Source organism: Melospiza georgiana, chromosome 3 (assembly GCF_028018845.1).
Source record: "Melospiza georgiana isolate bMelGeo1 chromosome 3, bMelGeo1.pri, whole genome shotgun sequence".
In the NCBI taxonomy this organism is placed as follows: Eukaryota; Metazoa; Chordata; class Aves; order Passeriformes; family Passerellidae; genus Melospiza; species Melospiza georgiana.
The window spans coordinates 41592414-41608513 of record NC_080432.1 but is presented as its reverse complement, the minus strand read 5'-3'; the positions used below and the strand labels follow the sequence as shown (position 1 = coordinate 41608513).

Genomic DNA, 16100 nt, shown 5'->3' with positions numbered 1-16100 from the left:
CGCTCGTTCCCGGAGGACTCCGTTTGGGGACGGACCCGGGAAGATGGCGGAGGCGGCAGAGGCAATGGAGGCCGAGCCCGCCGAGCCCGCCGCCTTCAAGCGCCCGAGCCGCCCGCTGCCTGCCGCCCCCGGGCCCGGAGAGCCGGGACCGAGCCCGCCGGCAGCCCCCCGCCCGGCCGCCGCCGCGCCGCCCGCGCCGCGCTACGAGGAGCCGCCGTGGGGCAGCCGGCCGCCCGCCGGCTCCGGGTACGGGCTGGAGGTGCTGAAGGGCGGCGTGCTGCTGGGCTCGGTGCGGCTGGAGGACAGCAGCTGGTTCTTGGTGGGGCGGCTGCCCGGCTGCGCCGTGTCCCTGGAGCACCCGTCGGTGTCGCGGCACCACGCCGTGCTGCAGTACCGCGGCTGCTCCCCCGAGGAGCCCAGCGGCGCCGATGCCGCCGGGTTCTACGTGTACGACCTGGGCAGCACCCACGGCACCTTCCTCAACAAGGCGCGGCTGCCGCCCCGCACCTACTGCCGGGTGCGGGTGGGCCACGGGCTGCGCTTCGGCGGCAGCTCCCGCCTCTTCCTCCTGCAGGTGGGTCGGGGGTCAGGCTCGGGCGGATCCGGAGCGGGTGCGGGTGCTAAAGGCTGGCCCGGGTCAGGCTCGGGGGTTTCCCCGGCTCCGTAGGGTGACGGCCTGAGGTGTGGGGCGGAATGGAAGCAGCCCAGCGCTGCCGTGGTTGTGTGACTGCGAGACAAGCTGGGGGTGTCTGCTGCCGGCTCTGCAGTGAGCTGTGGGGCTGCGGGTCTCTGCTGATGTGCTGTTAGTGCAAAAGGAATTTCTCTCCAACGGTGTGATGTATTAGGAAGGTCTTTCTGACAGTATGATGCCTCAGTGAATAAAGAACTAATATTTCTTTGGGAATAGGGGGGAGTGTTTTATTAATAGGACAGCACATCACATGTTGTACACACACTTCAGAAGCTGTCATTCCTCAGATTCACCCCTGTAGCTCTGATGTGAATTTTTGCCTTTAGCCTTTTAATTACAGTTATATGTGAGCTGGATCTCACTGCAGGTACACAATAATGCTTATTTCTCCCTGTCTTTCCTTTGAAAATGCCATTAAAATGAATATATTTTGGAATGCAAACCATAACTAATGGCCAAATAATTCCACTTTTTGAAGAGCAGTGTAATGATGTGCTTCTGTTATTATATGTAACCTGCATGCGTGCTGGAAATACGTGTTTGGGTTTAGTTAAAAACACTTCTGCTGATTTTCTGTTTTGACTTAGGGACCCAAAGAGGACCAGGAGTCTGAGTCAGAACTAACTGTGACTGAACTGAAGGCACTACGCAAGCAGCAGCAAGCAAAATTAGAAAAGACAATGTTGGGAGAGGACTCTGATGAGGAGGATGAGAAAGAGGAGAGAAATGAAAGGAGTCAGAATAGTGACCTGAGCTGCTCATGGGGCATGGGTAAGTGATGATGTATCCATTGGCTGATATGTATTAGAAGGTCTGTAAGCTTGTTTTCACTGAATATTAGGGTTAATATTCCAACAGGCTGCCAAGAGTCACAATCCAGTCAAGGTTTTTGAGTACAAATTAATCCTTTCTCTGTTAAAAAGAAGGGTAAGTGACAAACTAATATCCAGTAAGCTTCTTGTAAACAGGAGGAGGTAATTTATCTCTACCTATAAAAGTCCATGAAACTTAGAGCTTAATTAATGCTCTTTGGTTTGCTCTTGTGATGATATCCACACTTTTGCCCAAGGGGTGAAATTTAACTGCTTGAGACTTAAATGCAGTATAGCTATCTTTACACTTAAACAGGAAGCCCACATATTAGAGCTAGGTAAATTATAATTAATGAACTTTTTGCAACAAAGTGAGTTGGGTTTTTTTGAGTGAAAATGTATAAGCTCATAAACCTTTGAAAGTACAGAAACTGATGTTGATCTGCAAAACTGAATCATGTTTTGGAATAACAGTGAAAAAACTAATTTTTTGAATTGGGTACAGGAATAATGAAGTTAAGGGAAGTAATTTTATGACACAGCTGCTACTTCTTTCAAACTAATGAAAGTTGAAATAGGCTGGTGTTTTCTTTCTCATGTTTCATGGGGTTTTTTTGACTTTGTATGTTGTCCAGGTGAGGATGCTGAGGAGGATGAGGTTGAAGAAAACCCTATTGCTGTTGATTTTCAGGATGTTCAAGATGCCTTTTATATGAAAGACCCTAGGAAGGCCTTGCAGGGCTTTTTTGATAGAGAAGGTAATTATTTCTTTTTTTTTAATTAAATGTGGTTTTTTTACTTAGCAAAGTTTTACTTTGTTGTTTATGTTTCAGGAGGATTTAAGGTGTCATGTGGGAGCAAAACTTTTCTGTTACACTGTGGGTAACATTTTTTGTTTCATCAGGTTTTGGTGGGGGTTTGTGGTGGTTTGTTTTGGGTTTTTTTCTTTAAAACTTGGGTCGCTGTTGTATATCTGAGTCTTAGTTACTAATTCCTAAGCTGCAGTGAGCAGCTTGTATTCTGGAGTATTCTTCAGCTTATGTCCTCTGGAGTGACACTCAGGCTTCACCCCTGCTTTGAAGCTATGCAGAAAAATCAAAACTTCTCCATTTCCAGACTGTTTGCTTTGGAGATGGCTGTAATTGTGTATAACTGGAAAATGGGAAAATCTAAAAAAGACAAAAGACAACAATTAAGTGGCTTAAAGTTTCAGTGATTGCTAGTGAAACTTAATATTCACTTACTTGTTGAAATGACAAACAACCTTCAAGACAAACAGTATCTGTGAATTCAGATTACAAACTGTTGTTGCTTCAGCATCATTTACTTTAATACAGGCAGAGACAAGATTGTTTTTTTTTATTTGAATTATATGTTCCTAAACAGGCTACTTAGAGATTTTTTAGTCTGAAAAAGTCTTGATTTTGAAAAAAAACCCCAAATCAGCATAAGTAAATCAAAATCACGGTAAGTAACAAGAGCTTGTTATCCCTTTTATTTAAAAGAATGTCCCATGACATTCTTCTCTGCTGTAAAGATTATTCCTGCTTACTTCAATCTTGGTTACTACATCAATTTTCTTTTCTTTTCTAGGAGAAGAGTTAGAATATGAGTATGATGATCGTGGGCACAACAGCTGGCTATGCAGGATCAAGTATGTACATCTCCATTCCTTTGGTGCATAGAAGTTGACTGTTTTTGAATTGCAAACAGAAGCTGAAGGAATTATTTGTTGTGGCAAGGAAGCCAGCTGAATTTAGACTTAAGCCCTGATAAGTTCAGGGATCAGTGCCAGTTCAGTGTCTGTGCACCTTTTTTTCTTCTGACAGGATTTGGTTTTCCTTGGGGATGAAAACTGAGAAAGCAAGAGTCTAGGTTCTTTCAGCTCCCTTTGTTTTGAGCAGTATATGAAATAGAAATATAAGAGAAGAAAAACAATCTCTTTTAGTTCCTAATGAGAAAGATGAAAAAAACCCCAAACTTAATTCTACTGTGTGCCTGATTTCAGTTCCTGTATGGTATAGGGCAGTTTTTGAGGGCTTCGTGCTAGAGGACACTAATGTAATTCTTTTGTAAGACAGAAGAAGGTGAGGTGGAAATAAGTCAGCAAGTCTCAACATAGTAATGATTCTACTGTTTAAAAATCCTTTGCCTCATCATGGAAACTATTTGTTACTCATGTTGTATGGATACAAGATACCTGTACTTAAAATGATCAGGGATTGACATTTAACCTTGTAACTTCCTGTATTTCTAATGGAATAGAGGGAAAATTATTGTTTGGACCAGTGAAATACAAATTGACTTGCATGATTAGGAAATCATCCTTGTGTTTTGACTGGTTCTGTATGAAATGAAAACTGGAAAAATTTAACACAAAAAAAGATTAAAATTAAATGGCAATGCCATTGTAATATATCTGAGTAGCATTCCTGAAAAGCTGTTTGTATCTGAGCTGTTCTCTGATCCTTCAAACTGAACAGGTTGCCTGTGGATGATGCATCAGGGAAGCAGCTGGTGGCAGAGGTTCTCCATTCAGGAAAAAAGAAGGAAGCAATGATCCAGTGTGCACTGGAAGCTTGCAGGCTGCTGGATGCTCGAGGAGTACTGAGGCAAGAAGCAGGTGAATAACTGTGATCATTCTAAATACCCTAAATTAGGGATTTGAGTTTGCTATCTTGAATTTGCTTTATTGCTGAGTGAAATGCAAGTCATTTTGTTTCTTGCCTTCTCCTGTGGCTTTCTCAGTGTCCCGAAAAAGGAAATCAAAGAACTGGGAAGATGAGGATTTCTATGACAGTGATGATGACACCTTCCTCGATCGAACTGGTGCTGTGGAAAAGAAACGACTGAACAGAATGAAGAAAGCTGGTAAAATAGAAGAAAAACCAGAGACTTATGACTCCCTGGTAAGAACAATTGTTAAGACATGTCTCTCATGCCTGTATTATATTATGACTAAGAAGAAATTTTAGTAGATCATGGCAGTGGATGAAGGAAATGCCAGGACAGGATACTTTTAAATGAGTTCTAAATAACTGGAAAATAATTCCAAGCTTTTAAGTCCACAGGACACATCCCAAAGAAATACCTCAGTCTCTTTCAAAGAATAAGAATCCTGGATTGAGAGGCATATGACAAACAATAAATACTACAAAGACAGTAGGTTGTGAGGGATAGGAAGGGTTGGAGGGCTCAGTGGTGGTACAACACTGCTGCAGAAGAATTATGTGTACTGTCATGTTTCAGAAATGGTTTAAATAATTTTCCATGTCAAAAAATGACTAAGTTGTTTAGGAAGAATATAGACTTCTAATTTTTTTCAGCCCAAGAAGTCCTGGTCAAAGCTCAGAAGTAGCAAAGTGTAATGTGATAGGATACTTGAGTAACTTTTAAAATGAGATTTTAACAAGGTAAAGTCTTCTAAGCATGTTGTTCTCTCACAGGTCACAAAGCTAAAAGAAGCAGAAAATGAGCTTTCTGAGATAACAGAGAAGCTGAAGGTTTCAGGGAAAGGTAAGGCATGAAGTTTATTTGATCATAGTGCTTTCCATAAAGAATAATACAAAACTAGCTTAGAGATTTGGGGTTTTTTTTCAGTGTCCACTTTTCACAAAGGGATAGGAAGGTTTGCAGGTCACTGAGTTACCTTGAGAGAATTCTTACAGTCTTCATCCAATAGTTTATGTACTCTGTTTGTAGTCACTTGCTAATGAATGAAGCTTTTTCCAAAGCAAGCAGCATCTAAGTTCGAGTAAGGTGGCAAGTGTGCAAGCTGGAGTTCTGAAAGGGTGAATATTATTATTGTTTATCTGCCCATATTGCTGAAAGGGACCCAATTTGAGGAACACTGTTTTTTCCACTCCCTTAAAAAACATTTATAAGGGAGGAGGAAAGAACTCACAGAAAAGGTAAATTTTATTTCACTTCTCTTGTTATAAACATGCTGTACAATGGAAAGGTTGGAAGCAAAAATGTGGTGACAAAGCAATTGACATGTAACCCATACATTCAGTGAACATGGCAGTACAGGGAGTGCCATTCAGGCTCTAGGATTATGCCTTTGTTTCTGAAGGCAGAGCCTTTCCAGACCAGTGATGGGGTCTGTTAGTGAGTTATGTTTAAAAACTGTCTCAATGGCTGCATTTTGCTTTCTGTGACTGATGAAGTCTCATGGAGTAAAAGGAAGGCAGGAAGGAAATGTGTTTAGGCTGGTTGTTAACATGGAAGCCTTACTGGCAGAGTTGACATTAACAAAGGCTGCACCATGAGTCTGTCAGAAGCTTCTCTCCAAGAAGCCTTGCAGCAGTGTGACAGCTGGGCTATCTTCTGTTAAGTACATGACTGTGTTTCTTTCTAGTTATTCAGCTCTGCACCAAAACTCATCTTTGTCGGTGATTGATTGTACCAGATCCCTGCTCAAAAAGCAGTACCATTCCACCAAGCATACAAACTGATGTTCTGTGTGTTTGAAGGAATTGTTTTCAGCCTTATACTTTTGATAAGTAATTAGCAATTGACCAGCAAAATAAGCTAATGCTTAGATTGTCTGAGGGGTGTAATTCCAAGCTTTCATCTCTTCTGATTCCTTTGTTTCTACTGATACTGTTTCTCAACAAGACTGTTGTATTACAGTGTAGTAGAGACTGGGTAAAGGAAGAGTCAGCTCATTTTTATACTTCTGCTAACACCATATAATGCTGTAGGCCCCTTTCCTACCAAAACCTGGCCATGCAATCCCAATACACATGTTTTTGTAAGTTGCAGGTGGTTGCATAGATAGTTTAGAGCCTTGGAAAAAAGTGCAGTCTTGGCACTTCCTGAAGCACAGAATCATTCAGTATTGGATGGGAATTCCCAGAACTAGGCCAGGGTAAAACAAGCATAGCAAATATTGCATCAGTCAGCTGGTTTGTTAGGGTGTTTTCTAGATCCTTTGGCTTTCTCTTATTTGAATGCTTTAGGTTAATCACAGATGCTGAGAAAGCCAGGAGCAGTGTTGCTGACCATGGAACATTTGTAGCACTGTCATGATCTGTCCAGCAAAACTCCTGCATTACATCCAGTTCTGAAACCTCAATGCACTTTTGTTTGCTCTAAATGCTTATTTGGAGCCTAAAGACAAGAGTGTAGAGACACCAGTGAGAGAATGACAGGCTAAATTGCTACACCTCTTACCAAGCACTTGGAGAAATTAAGTAGCTGTCTAAAAAAGCCTCAGTAGAAGTTCACAGATTGTTCCCTGGGGTTCTTCAGAACTAATTACTGGTGCACTGACTTGGTATCACTCATTCACTGATGCTGCTGAATGCAGATCAAATATGTGGAGCTCTTCAGTCTCATCTTTGGTTGCCTGTTCAGGAAAAATATCAATAAGTTGATGGTGCAGTAAATAGCCCAGTAGCTTTTTGTCACTAGGATATAAAGTATAATAGACATGATTGATTCACCTCCTAGTAATGTCAGATTTTAATTCAATAGTGTAGAAAACTGCAGCAACAGCTAAGGAATGCTTACTGTAACTCTGCAAGCTGAGCTGGCTGGTATTAGGCCCTGTTGGTGGAATTGAGCAGAGAATCCAATTTGTAAGAGGGGGTGATCCAACTCCCTGAGCATCAAACTCTGACTGAAGCACTTGCACCACTGTGCAGTACAGCAGTGAGCTCTGGATTTAATTGTGGAGCTTTAATTGTTCTGAGGAATGTGACTACTCACTAAACCACATCTTTGTAATTTGATGTTTAAATGAAATTACCATTCTGCTCAGCTCCTGCCTGCAAGGAGGTTTAGACATTGTTAACAATACCTTCTCATTGTTGGTTTTTATCTTGGTTCATATAAATAGTTGTGATGAAAAGAAAGTATTTCTATAAGAATTTCTTTTATGACATGTTTTGTCATCATTTATGCTTGCATGGAGGTGGATGCTACAACTGTTTCTTATCTTTTGAAGCCTATTAATTCTGTATATCTTTGAACAGTTAGTGTTAAGGCTTTCATGTATTTTCAAATGGTAAACTGTTTTGTTTTACATCAGAAATATCCTTTTCAATTGAGTCCATTTGTAAGCATGAGTCCTATTAGACTTTCCTCTAATTATTTAAGTCTTGTAAAACTGCTCAAATATGTACTCTTTCGAATAACTTAGTCTGTTTTATTTTTATGCATTTAAAATTTCAAGTGCTATTTAATTAGCTCAAGCTGAACTGAAAATAGCTCATTGATCAAATAATTACGCTTGTGCATATATACAAAAACACTTATAAGGCAGAAAATACATATTGGATTTGCCACTTTTCATTGAACATTAAAAGGCAGAAAACTATCTGTAAAAGACTTGTTAAAATTCTGGCAAGAACATTTTTCTTTCTTTGCCTCCAGGTTATTTTTGAATACCATATAACAACTTCTGAAATACTGTTCAAGCCACAAAAAGGCATTTCTGGATATTTTTGTTTGGTTATTTTAAATCCAGGTATTAGAAGAATATTTCTTTTTCTTAGTCATTAGAGATTTAGTTTTACCTCCTGAGTTTTATTTTAATTAGTCAAGTATGCATAACAATTGTTAATATTTTGAAATTAGGTGGAGTAAAAAGACTGTCATTACTCTTTTCAAGTTGAAAGCAGTTTTCTTGCAGAAAATCTAGTCAAAATAAAGGTACATTCTGTGTGATTGGCATAATGCATGAAATTTGGTTTGTATGCAGTCTTTCAGGAGTACAAGGCAGCATTGATTGATTTTGAACTTTACAAATGTTATGACATAAACATCCCAGGAACATCAAAATCTGATTCCCTATGCAGTGGTGTAGGTTTTCATGTGGCTGGGATTAGTTTAGTTTGTGACTACAAAAATATCCCTAAGCCGCTTTTTTAGGGAGAGCAGATATAGAAGTGAGATGAACAACCAGGAATAGCACTCACAAAGAAACATTCAGTTTTAAGAGAGGCTTTTTTTAGGAAAGTGAATTAAAGTTTACTTTCAGGCTTTTGTTAGGAGAAATGCTTTCATCTCTCCAGGCCTCTCCATTATTTCACAATTCAGCAGGAACTCACAGAGAGGATAGTTGTTCTATGTACCTTATTCTCTAAAGGCAGGACCTGATGATTACAGTTATATCCCCTGCATAACATTATATATCTTCCCTTTATCCTGCCTAGTCCAGTCCCATCCAGCAGCTCAGGATTCTCTGGATGAGTTCATGACTGAAATGAAATCAGGATGCACACTGGACAGCGTGGCACGCAAGAAGCTTCACCTGCGGTCCTTTGAGCTGAAGAAAGAGCAGCAGAGACTGAAAGGGTTGATAAAGCTTGTCAAGCCTACAGAACTGCCTGAGCTGAAGCCCCAGTAAGTCTTGGTGAAAACATAAACAATTACTTTTCCCTTTATTCTTATCCATGGGCAGTTGTGTAAGCCCAGTAAATAGGCAGCTTTCCAATTACAAAAGCAGGGCAGCCTTCCAAACTACCTGGCTCAGCTCTTGAGGAGCTGCTGTGCCTCTGGGCTACTGCAGCATCTGTGGCTGAGGGAAATGCACAGCACTGGAGTGAGACCAGCCCAGGCTGGCAGGATGACAGGGGTAAGGGACTGGAAGCAGACTGTTAGCTTCTTTAACTTTTTTCCCATGTGCATCCAAAAGGAACTGATGAATTTTACAGATACTTTGTACAACATGAAACCCACTTTCACTCTGTGAAATGTATTTGGAAGTCAAATGTAGTGGCTGTTCAGCTACTGCCTAGCAGCACCACTGCTGTTGGACAAGGTGTGTGCTGGGTTCATTCACTAGTGGCAGCTTGATTAGAGGTTAATTACCGAACTCATTTAAATTAAGGTTTGCCTCCAAGTAGGTTTTTATATATAAATATGTGTGTATGTATGCAGTTGAATTTAAGGGAGTATATGTGATACAGAAGGATTTTCTCTTGTTCATTTATTTTTTGCTTCCTTTTTGGCATGTGTCTGAATCCTACAACATATATGTAGGATGGAGGAGTCATCTCCTGCAGCGTCCTCCTTGGGTGCTGCAAGTGAGAGAGAAATAAATGGATTTTTATATATTCACTTCTCATAGGCAGACCTTTTTTTTTTTGCATTTGTATATATAAGATTTGTTTGATACTTTGTTTTCCTTTGTGTCTAATTTTTATTAGGAGTGGGAGTTACAGTCTGAATGCAGAGAACAAGCCTAAAAAGATGAACCTGCCTCTCTTTGGTGCAATGAAAGGGGGAAGCAAATTCAAACTGAAAACTGGAAGCCTGGGGGTAAGTTGGACTTGTAGGTGTTGCAGGTCAGTGGCTGTTTGTGGGCCGCCTTCTCAGGCTGTGGGGGCTGTAGGTGGCAGCTGTGTCTCCTAACATGCATGGAAACAGCATGGAGGTGCAGCCTGTGGCAGTGGAAGCTGCATGCACAATGAGCAGGGGCTCTTGGATGTTGTTTGCTGCCAGCAGTTGCCATTCCATGTCTTTGCACAGCAGTTTCCTGGGGCACAGCTGTGGTCAAAAGGCAATGGACCAAGAGAGGCAGTCTGGGGACATGAGGCTGAAGCAGTGCCCTGCCTCAGCAGCCAGTCCTTTTCTCGTTTTTCTGCATCTTCATAGATGCAGATCATAGATCATATCTTCATAGATCATGTTCATGATTGATGCAGTTTCCAGTGTCCCTCTTATGAAAAGACTGCACTCTTTATTTATGGACTGGACATGTTTTTTCATCTTCCATCTCTACTAATAACTTTTCCTTCAACCCAAACTATTTGTCATCCTGAGAGTGTTTCCTTACCAGCTGTGTGTGCTTGCTCCTGTAATGAGTGTCTGTGACATCTGCCTCTGTCTTGGCACTGATGCCCAAGTCTGTGTCTTACAGAAGTTGCCTGTTAAGCGTCCAGACATCCCTGAAAGCTTGTTAAAAACAAAAGATGATGGACCAGAGGAGGAGGAGGAGGAGGAGGAAGAAGAAATGGAAGAGCAGCAAGAAACAGATGCAGTAAACAGCAGTGTGTCAGACTTGGAAATGAAGATGACTAAAGAGAAAGAAACAGGGAATGAAACTCATGCTCCTGATGGCTCCCCTTGCAATAACAAAAATCTAGAATCCCTTCAGGATGGTAAACCATTGTTTCTGTTTTTTCTAGTAGTGAAGATGAGTCTGTTACTGCTGAACTTTTGAGAGCTATGTGAATCAAATGTTCAAGTCACAGGTTCTCCAGCCTATTTATTTTCCATAGGTTTGTTTGCCATGAGTCCAGAGTCCTTGTGGCAGCAGCTGAGTTTCACATGGTTCTAGGTGAATCTCTGCTTGGCAGTCAATTTTTCATGCTTTTTGGTGAAATAGAGCAAATCTCCTGGATGTAAGGAAGTCCTGCTTTGATAAGCCCTGTTTCCATTAAATTGATTGTCCAAATAAAAACAACTGCAATGGTTTTTTGGCAGTAAAAGTGGCATAATAAGAAAACAAATGTCTGTGCAAAACTTCGGATCCATTTGTAAGGAGGAAAAACAATTTCTAAAGTGGTAATGGAAAAGTACCTTTGAGGTATCTCCAATCTCTCCTTTCCCGTATCAGCCTGATGCATTTGAAAACTCAGTAATGGTGTTTCTCAGTGAACAGTATGTTTGATAACAGAAAGCTAGTTCTGGCTTTTTGGCTTAATGCTGGACATGTTGCTGCAGAAGAGTGTTTTAACAGATCACAGAATTTTCTTTATTGTATTGCAGTGGACTTGGTGGATGAAATAATTTGGAAGATTTTTGAAGGAGTTCTTCCTGAGACAAATGTAGCAAAGAGTTCTCTTTTGTGCTTGGTCTCAGGAATGCACTCTGCTCATCAGAGTTACTGCAGGGCCACTAAGCTCTTCCTTTCTTGTTTTACAGGGGTTGATTCTCTGCCTGAGCCAAAGGTACTGAGGAATGAATCTCAGATGGCACCCTCACAAGAGAAATCCCAAGGTGAACAGTACACAGACTATTTTGTAATAGCTTGTGGGTTTAGAAACTGACTAAAGTACTTAGTATCTTATGTGGGTCAAGGGAAACTGAGCCTAATCGAGAGCCCAAAGAAAGTTTGTGTTTTGCTTGGGAAGTGGTAAGGGTGTGGTAAAGGCTGGGCACTTCCACTATGTTACAGCTGTCCTTGCTTTTCATAGTCATTAATTGTTTAGCGTTTTTTTGTTCCAAAAAATCAGCATGAGAAGAATAATTATTTAGGAGACTATGATGATGCTTTTTCCTTTGTTATTCTTTTGCACTAGCTCTTAACACTACAGAAAGACACTTTATTTTATAAAGTGACAAATGTTACATAACGTTAAGTAATAATCTTCTGATGACCTAGATGATGCCTCTGCTTGTATGCACAAAAAATCAGATCTTGAAAATGAAGAATGTTGGGTGTACATGGAGGAGATTTTTATGACCTTTCTATTTATTTTGTAACTCAGACTCTTTAGAATCTGTCCTCATCATCTTAGCCATAGAGAGCCATCAGAATATCAGTATTTCAAATACTAAGCGGCAGAAAACCAAAGAATTCTTTTCACCCATCAACTGTAGTTTGGTGTTTGTTTTTTTAAAAAGCAAATTGGTCCTGCACATTTCCTGCTCCTCTTTCTGTATCAATCACTGCAGTGTTTACAGGTAGTGTCTTTTAGAAAATAAACATCTGCCATTAACTAAAGTTAATATCACAGAATCACTAAGAGGGGATCTTGCTAAACTGCATTCAGTTGCATGACTGACAGTGTATTTAATCTAAATTAAATCTAGGAAAAACAGTAAGATGTTCAGCTGTATTATTCTCAAGTAGTTGTGGTGCAGTGAGATATCTTGGTTTTCCTTACGGATGTATTAATTTTTATGTGAACTTCCTGTAAGTTTATATCATAGAATTGGTCATTTGTGCTGTGTCATAAAACAATTCTGCTTTCTTTCCAGCACCCAAGGTAGTAAATAAGGAACCTGAAGAGACATCTGAGAAAGTTAAGAAAATCAATAGCTCAAGCAAGGTCAGTTACAATACCATGACTCCTGCAGCTTAAGAGGAAGTCATTCCTAAGCTCTTTTTTAGTGAAATTGTAACAAGTTGATGGAGTCTAACTTGGTGATAGCAGTGCTTTGTATTAAAATGTAAAGTATGGAAGTTTTGCACATTTTGGGACTCAGTCAATTGTTGCCTTCCTGAAGCTGGGAAGGATCTTCTCTGTCAGCCTAATGATTATTGTGAGGCTCTTCCCTTCAGAGGGCATCCCACACCCTTCTGCTGACTTGGTGACTGTACTTGGTGGACCATGAGTTCTGACCACTGGGACAGTTTCTTTGTGGGGACCATCTAATTTTAGCCCTGCAGCACTTACTGAAGCTCAGATCCCTGCATCCTGTGTGTGCTGACTGCTGCTTTGTTAGTCCTGGCCAATGACCCAGGATTGGGTAGACACTGTCCTCAGAACTGCCTTTTGTTGCTGGCCTTGCTAAAGATGCTGAAGAAATCAAGAGTTTATTTATACAGGTGAAGCCCAAGTTTTACCACTATTATGAATATGGGAGGACAAGGCAGTTTTTCATGCTGAGGCAGTCAAGTCAGCACCTCTCATCAGCAGAGAGTTTGCTGTAACACTGAGCATTCTCCAAATGCCAGATGGCTTAGGTGTATTCTTTCTCCCATCACAAATCACTTTTTCCACATGATGTCTCTGCCTTGGGGCTCAGATCTTGTATGGAAAGCATCAACCAGAAGTCAGTTGGGGTTTTTTTGGGGTTTTTTTTGTAATATTTCAGTAACTTTGAATCATGTAAAACTGGAAAAACAATTTTCAAGTGATTGTTCACAAGCCATATTTAAAAGCTGTACAGCTCTGCAGTCTAATGTTTTGGAAAACATTAGTCTTCTGGTTTAGATGTTATTTTGGGGAAGGAAAGTTATTGAGGGAATGAAAATTTGTTTCAGCTCATAACTTTAGACTGAAATGATGGTACAGAGTAATGCTAATCAGTGCTGAGTAATTTGGCATTATTTTGAGCTCTTAAGTGTTGCACTCTACAGTTGTATGTTTTTTTTTACCTGCAGTTGTTGGAAACAGAAGTTGTTGAGAAAATGTTGCTGATGTGGCTAAAACTAAAAATCTGAGTACAAAAAGATACTGCTGTGTCAACAACTGCATTGCAAGTGACCTTTTGTGGTTTGCTTTAACATTTCAAGATGCCAGTGAGACCTGAAAACAATGAGCATTCTTTTCTTTTTGAAAACTAAATTACTCTTATATAACACCTGAGCTTTTATAAGCTCCAGTTTGAAAATCACCTGAAACCCAAAGTTTTCAGTGGTGTTGTGCATTGAAATCAGTAAAGCACCTATTGAATATCCTACTCTCAAGCTTTTCCCTGCATAAAGACATCCTATGTCAAATGAAATCACCAAACATTAGGCTTAAACTGTCCAGAAGTGGACAGGTTCTGTTTCGAGGGGGAAATTGGACTGGATGACCTCCAGAGGTCTCCCCTAAACAGCATTTTTATTAGTCTGTGACTCTAATGGAAATGAGCTGGATCTATTTAAGGGTTTGATTTTCTTCTCTATTACTGTTTTCATCCCTGACTCTTGTGGAAATAACCCTCACCTCTGATTATTTGTCTCTGAATTAGTGAGGGATTTAGTGGTTGTGACACACTAGTGGAGGGATACAGCACCTTAAAAAATCTTTCCTCTCTTTGCAGGTCCAACAACCTTTTTTTTCCTCACAGTACCCAGATGATGACCCAGACTACTGCGTATGGATTCCTCCTGCAGGTATCAACCATTTCCTTACTGGTTTTAGCCTCATAACTTAGGAATCTTTCTAATAAATCATCAGGATGTCATTTTGAGTCCTTGGAAAAAAGCTAATCCGGGAATACTTTACCCAGAACCTGTTGTTTTGTGGCATGCTATGCCCCATGTTTGTTGTGTGGCCATGCAAGTCTTGCAGTGGGGTACAGACCATATCTGTAGTAGCCTCATGGCAATGGAGAGACACACCTGAAGGCTGTTTTTCAGTTTTGTAACACCTGAGAGAGCTAACTGCATTCACACATGGTGGTATGATAACCTAGTTGAAAGATTAGCTCAAACCTTCCCTAGGGATAAATGCTCCAGCAATGTCAGAATTCTCAGTTTTCACAGAAGTCTGTGAAATCCAAAAATGCTTCTTTGCATTTTTTTTAAAAAAATCACTGGAATACAAACACCGGGTCAGGTCTTTTGGAGAAAAGTATTGATAATGCTTTGGTGAAGGCACTGAATAATTGATGCACTCATCCAACACATGTTAAATTTGAATAATTTTTTTATATTTAGTTCCAGGGTGTTTTTAGCTAGGTGAAGTTATTTTTAAACAGGGTAACGAATGTTCAGTTCCTCTAAAATAGAAAAATCATTTTTGTGCATTGAGGTTTTCAGTGTAAGTTGAAAGCTTGGCCTTCTCTTGATAGATTTATTACTATAATTTTTGTTAGGCTGTTGCAAATAATTTTTGTTAGGCTGTTATTGAAATAAGAATAAATTTCACTGAAGAAAACTGTAATCTGGTGAATCATCCTTCAGTGAAATGTCTGCACATCTCTGACATATGAATCCACAGGAGCAGAATCCTGTAGCAGTAACTCCGAAGTCTGATCTGGGATAGTTAAGCAAGCTGTGTCCATAAGAGGGAGCTCTGTTTTTTGGCTCTGCCTGACACTGAATAGTCAAACGTTCCTTCTAAGCTGGCATTATGAGGACTCCAGGAAAAAACCCAAACAAAACAGCCACACAAACAGGAATACCTGATGTACTCTTAACACTGTTAGTAAAATTGAAATGAATTGTAAGTGTAAATCAAAAGATACAGTGCAATATGAAGCCTGACTTTTTGTCCTCTGTGCTTGTATGGCTGGTGCTACCTAGAGACTCTTGCATACAGGGATATACATTTCTCTTAGGTGGGATAAAAGGAATAATGCAACTCTTCCTCTTCCTTTTTGTCCATTAGGTCAAAGTGGTGATGGCAAGACTCATCTCAATGAAAAATATGGCTACTAAGCTTCCAGTGCCCCAGAGTTCCTCTGAGGCTTGAAGGACTGCTCTGTTTTGGACTCTTTCACTACACATTAAGTGACAGATAAGAGACTTGGATTTCCAGATGCTGTTGAAATTCAAGGGCATCAGCAGCTGCTCTGGCTCTTAGCTCTCCCTGTGTGTCCTTTGTTTGTCTTCCAGATACTTTTTTAAAGTAAAAGCCCACACATTCTTCTGCCTCTTGTTTCAATTTCAGCCTTGTTTGTGTTTTTTTTTTAAGTTGTCTTGAAACCGTAAGCTCATTTTTCCTTTTGTAAATAGAAGTAGACAAAAATATTAAAGGAATACACCTCTGTATACTTACAGGCTTGATAAAATTTATTCATATTGGGTTTATGCAATTAAAATAAAAAAAGCTACTGTTTTTTTTTCTGTGGCTGCTGTTTGAAAATACTGTCATGTTAATCACAACCTAAAACTTGAGGGTTCATATTTTTTTTCCTTTTTTATGGAAAAAAGAACATCTTTCATTTTGAAAAGAAAATTGTTTTTGTGTCTCCCTCAT

General features: G+C 40.2%; 2 protein-coding genes across 2 annotated transcripts in view; one reads left to right on the top strand and one right to left on the bottom strand.

Moving 5' to 3' along the window:
- Positions 1 to 43: 43 nt before the first annotated feature.
- On the top strand, positions 44 to 15959 carry SLC4A1AP (solute carrier family 4 member 1 adaptor protein). The gene is made up of 14 exons (XM_058020726.1): positions 44 to 574; positions 1279 to 1462; positions 2139 to 2261; positions 3097 to 3157; positions 3987 to 4126; positions 4252 to 4412; positions 4950 to 5019; positions 8667 to 8856; positions 9663 to 9774; positions 10376 to 10616; positions 11383 to 11457; positions 12442 to 12512; positions 14218 to 14290; positions 15510 to 15959. The coding sequence occupies exons 1-14, from the start codon at positions 44 to 46 to the stop codon at positions 15557 to 15559; spliced, it is 2082 nt and encodes a 693-aa protein (XP_057876709.1). The 3' UTR covers positions 15560 to 15959.
- Positions 5389 to 16100, bottom strand: part of LOC131081546 (uncharacterized) — a 104829-nt gene continuing 94117 nt past the window's right edge. Inside the window, exon 4 of the mRNA XM_058020731.1 lies at positions 5389 to 6856. Within this exon, the coding sequence (XP_057876714.1) occupies positions 6788 to 6856 (69 nt within the window). The 3' untranslated portion in view covers positions 5389 to 6787. The remainder of the gene's footprint in view (positions 6857 to 16100) is intronic.

What these genes read in the sequence shown, in the direction of transcription:
- SLC4A1AP (XM_058020726.1), top strand. Translation starts at nt 44, where the DNA reads ATGGCGGAGGCGGCAGAGGCAATGGAGGCCGAGCCCGCCGAGCCCGCC. An exon ending in GGGCTTTTTTGATAGAGAAG is followed by an intron (nt 2,262 to 3,096) that starts GTAATTATTTCT and finishes TTTCTTTTCTAG; the next exon opens with GAGAAGAGTTAGAATATGAG. An exon ending in AGCTGGCTATGCAGGATCAA is followed by an intron (nt 3,158 to 3,986) that starts GTATGTACATCT and finishes CAAACTGAACAG; the next exon opens with GTTGCCTGTGGATGATGCAT.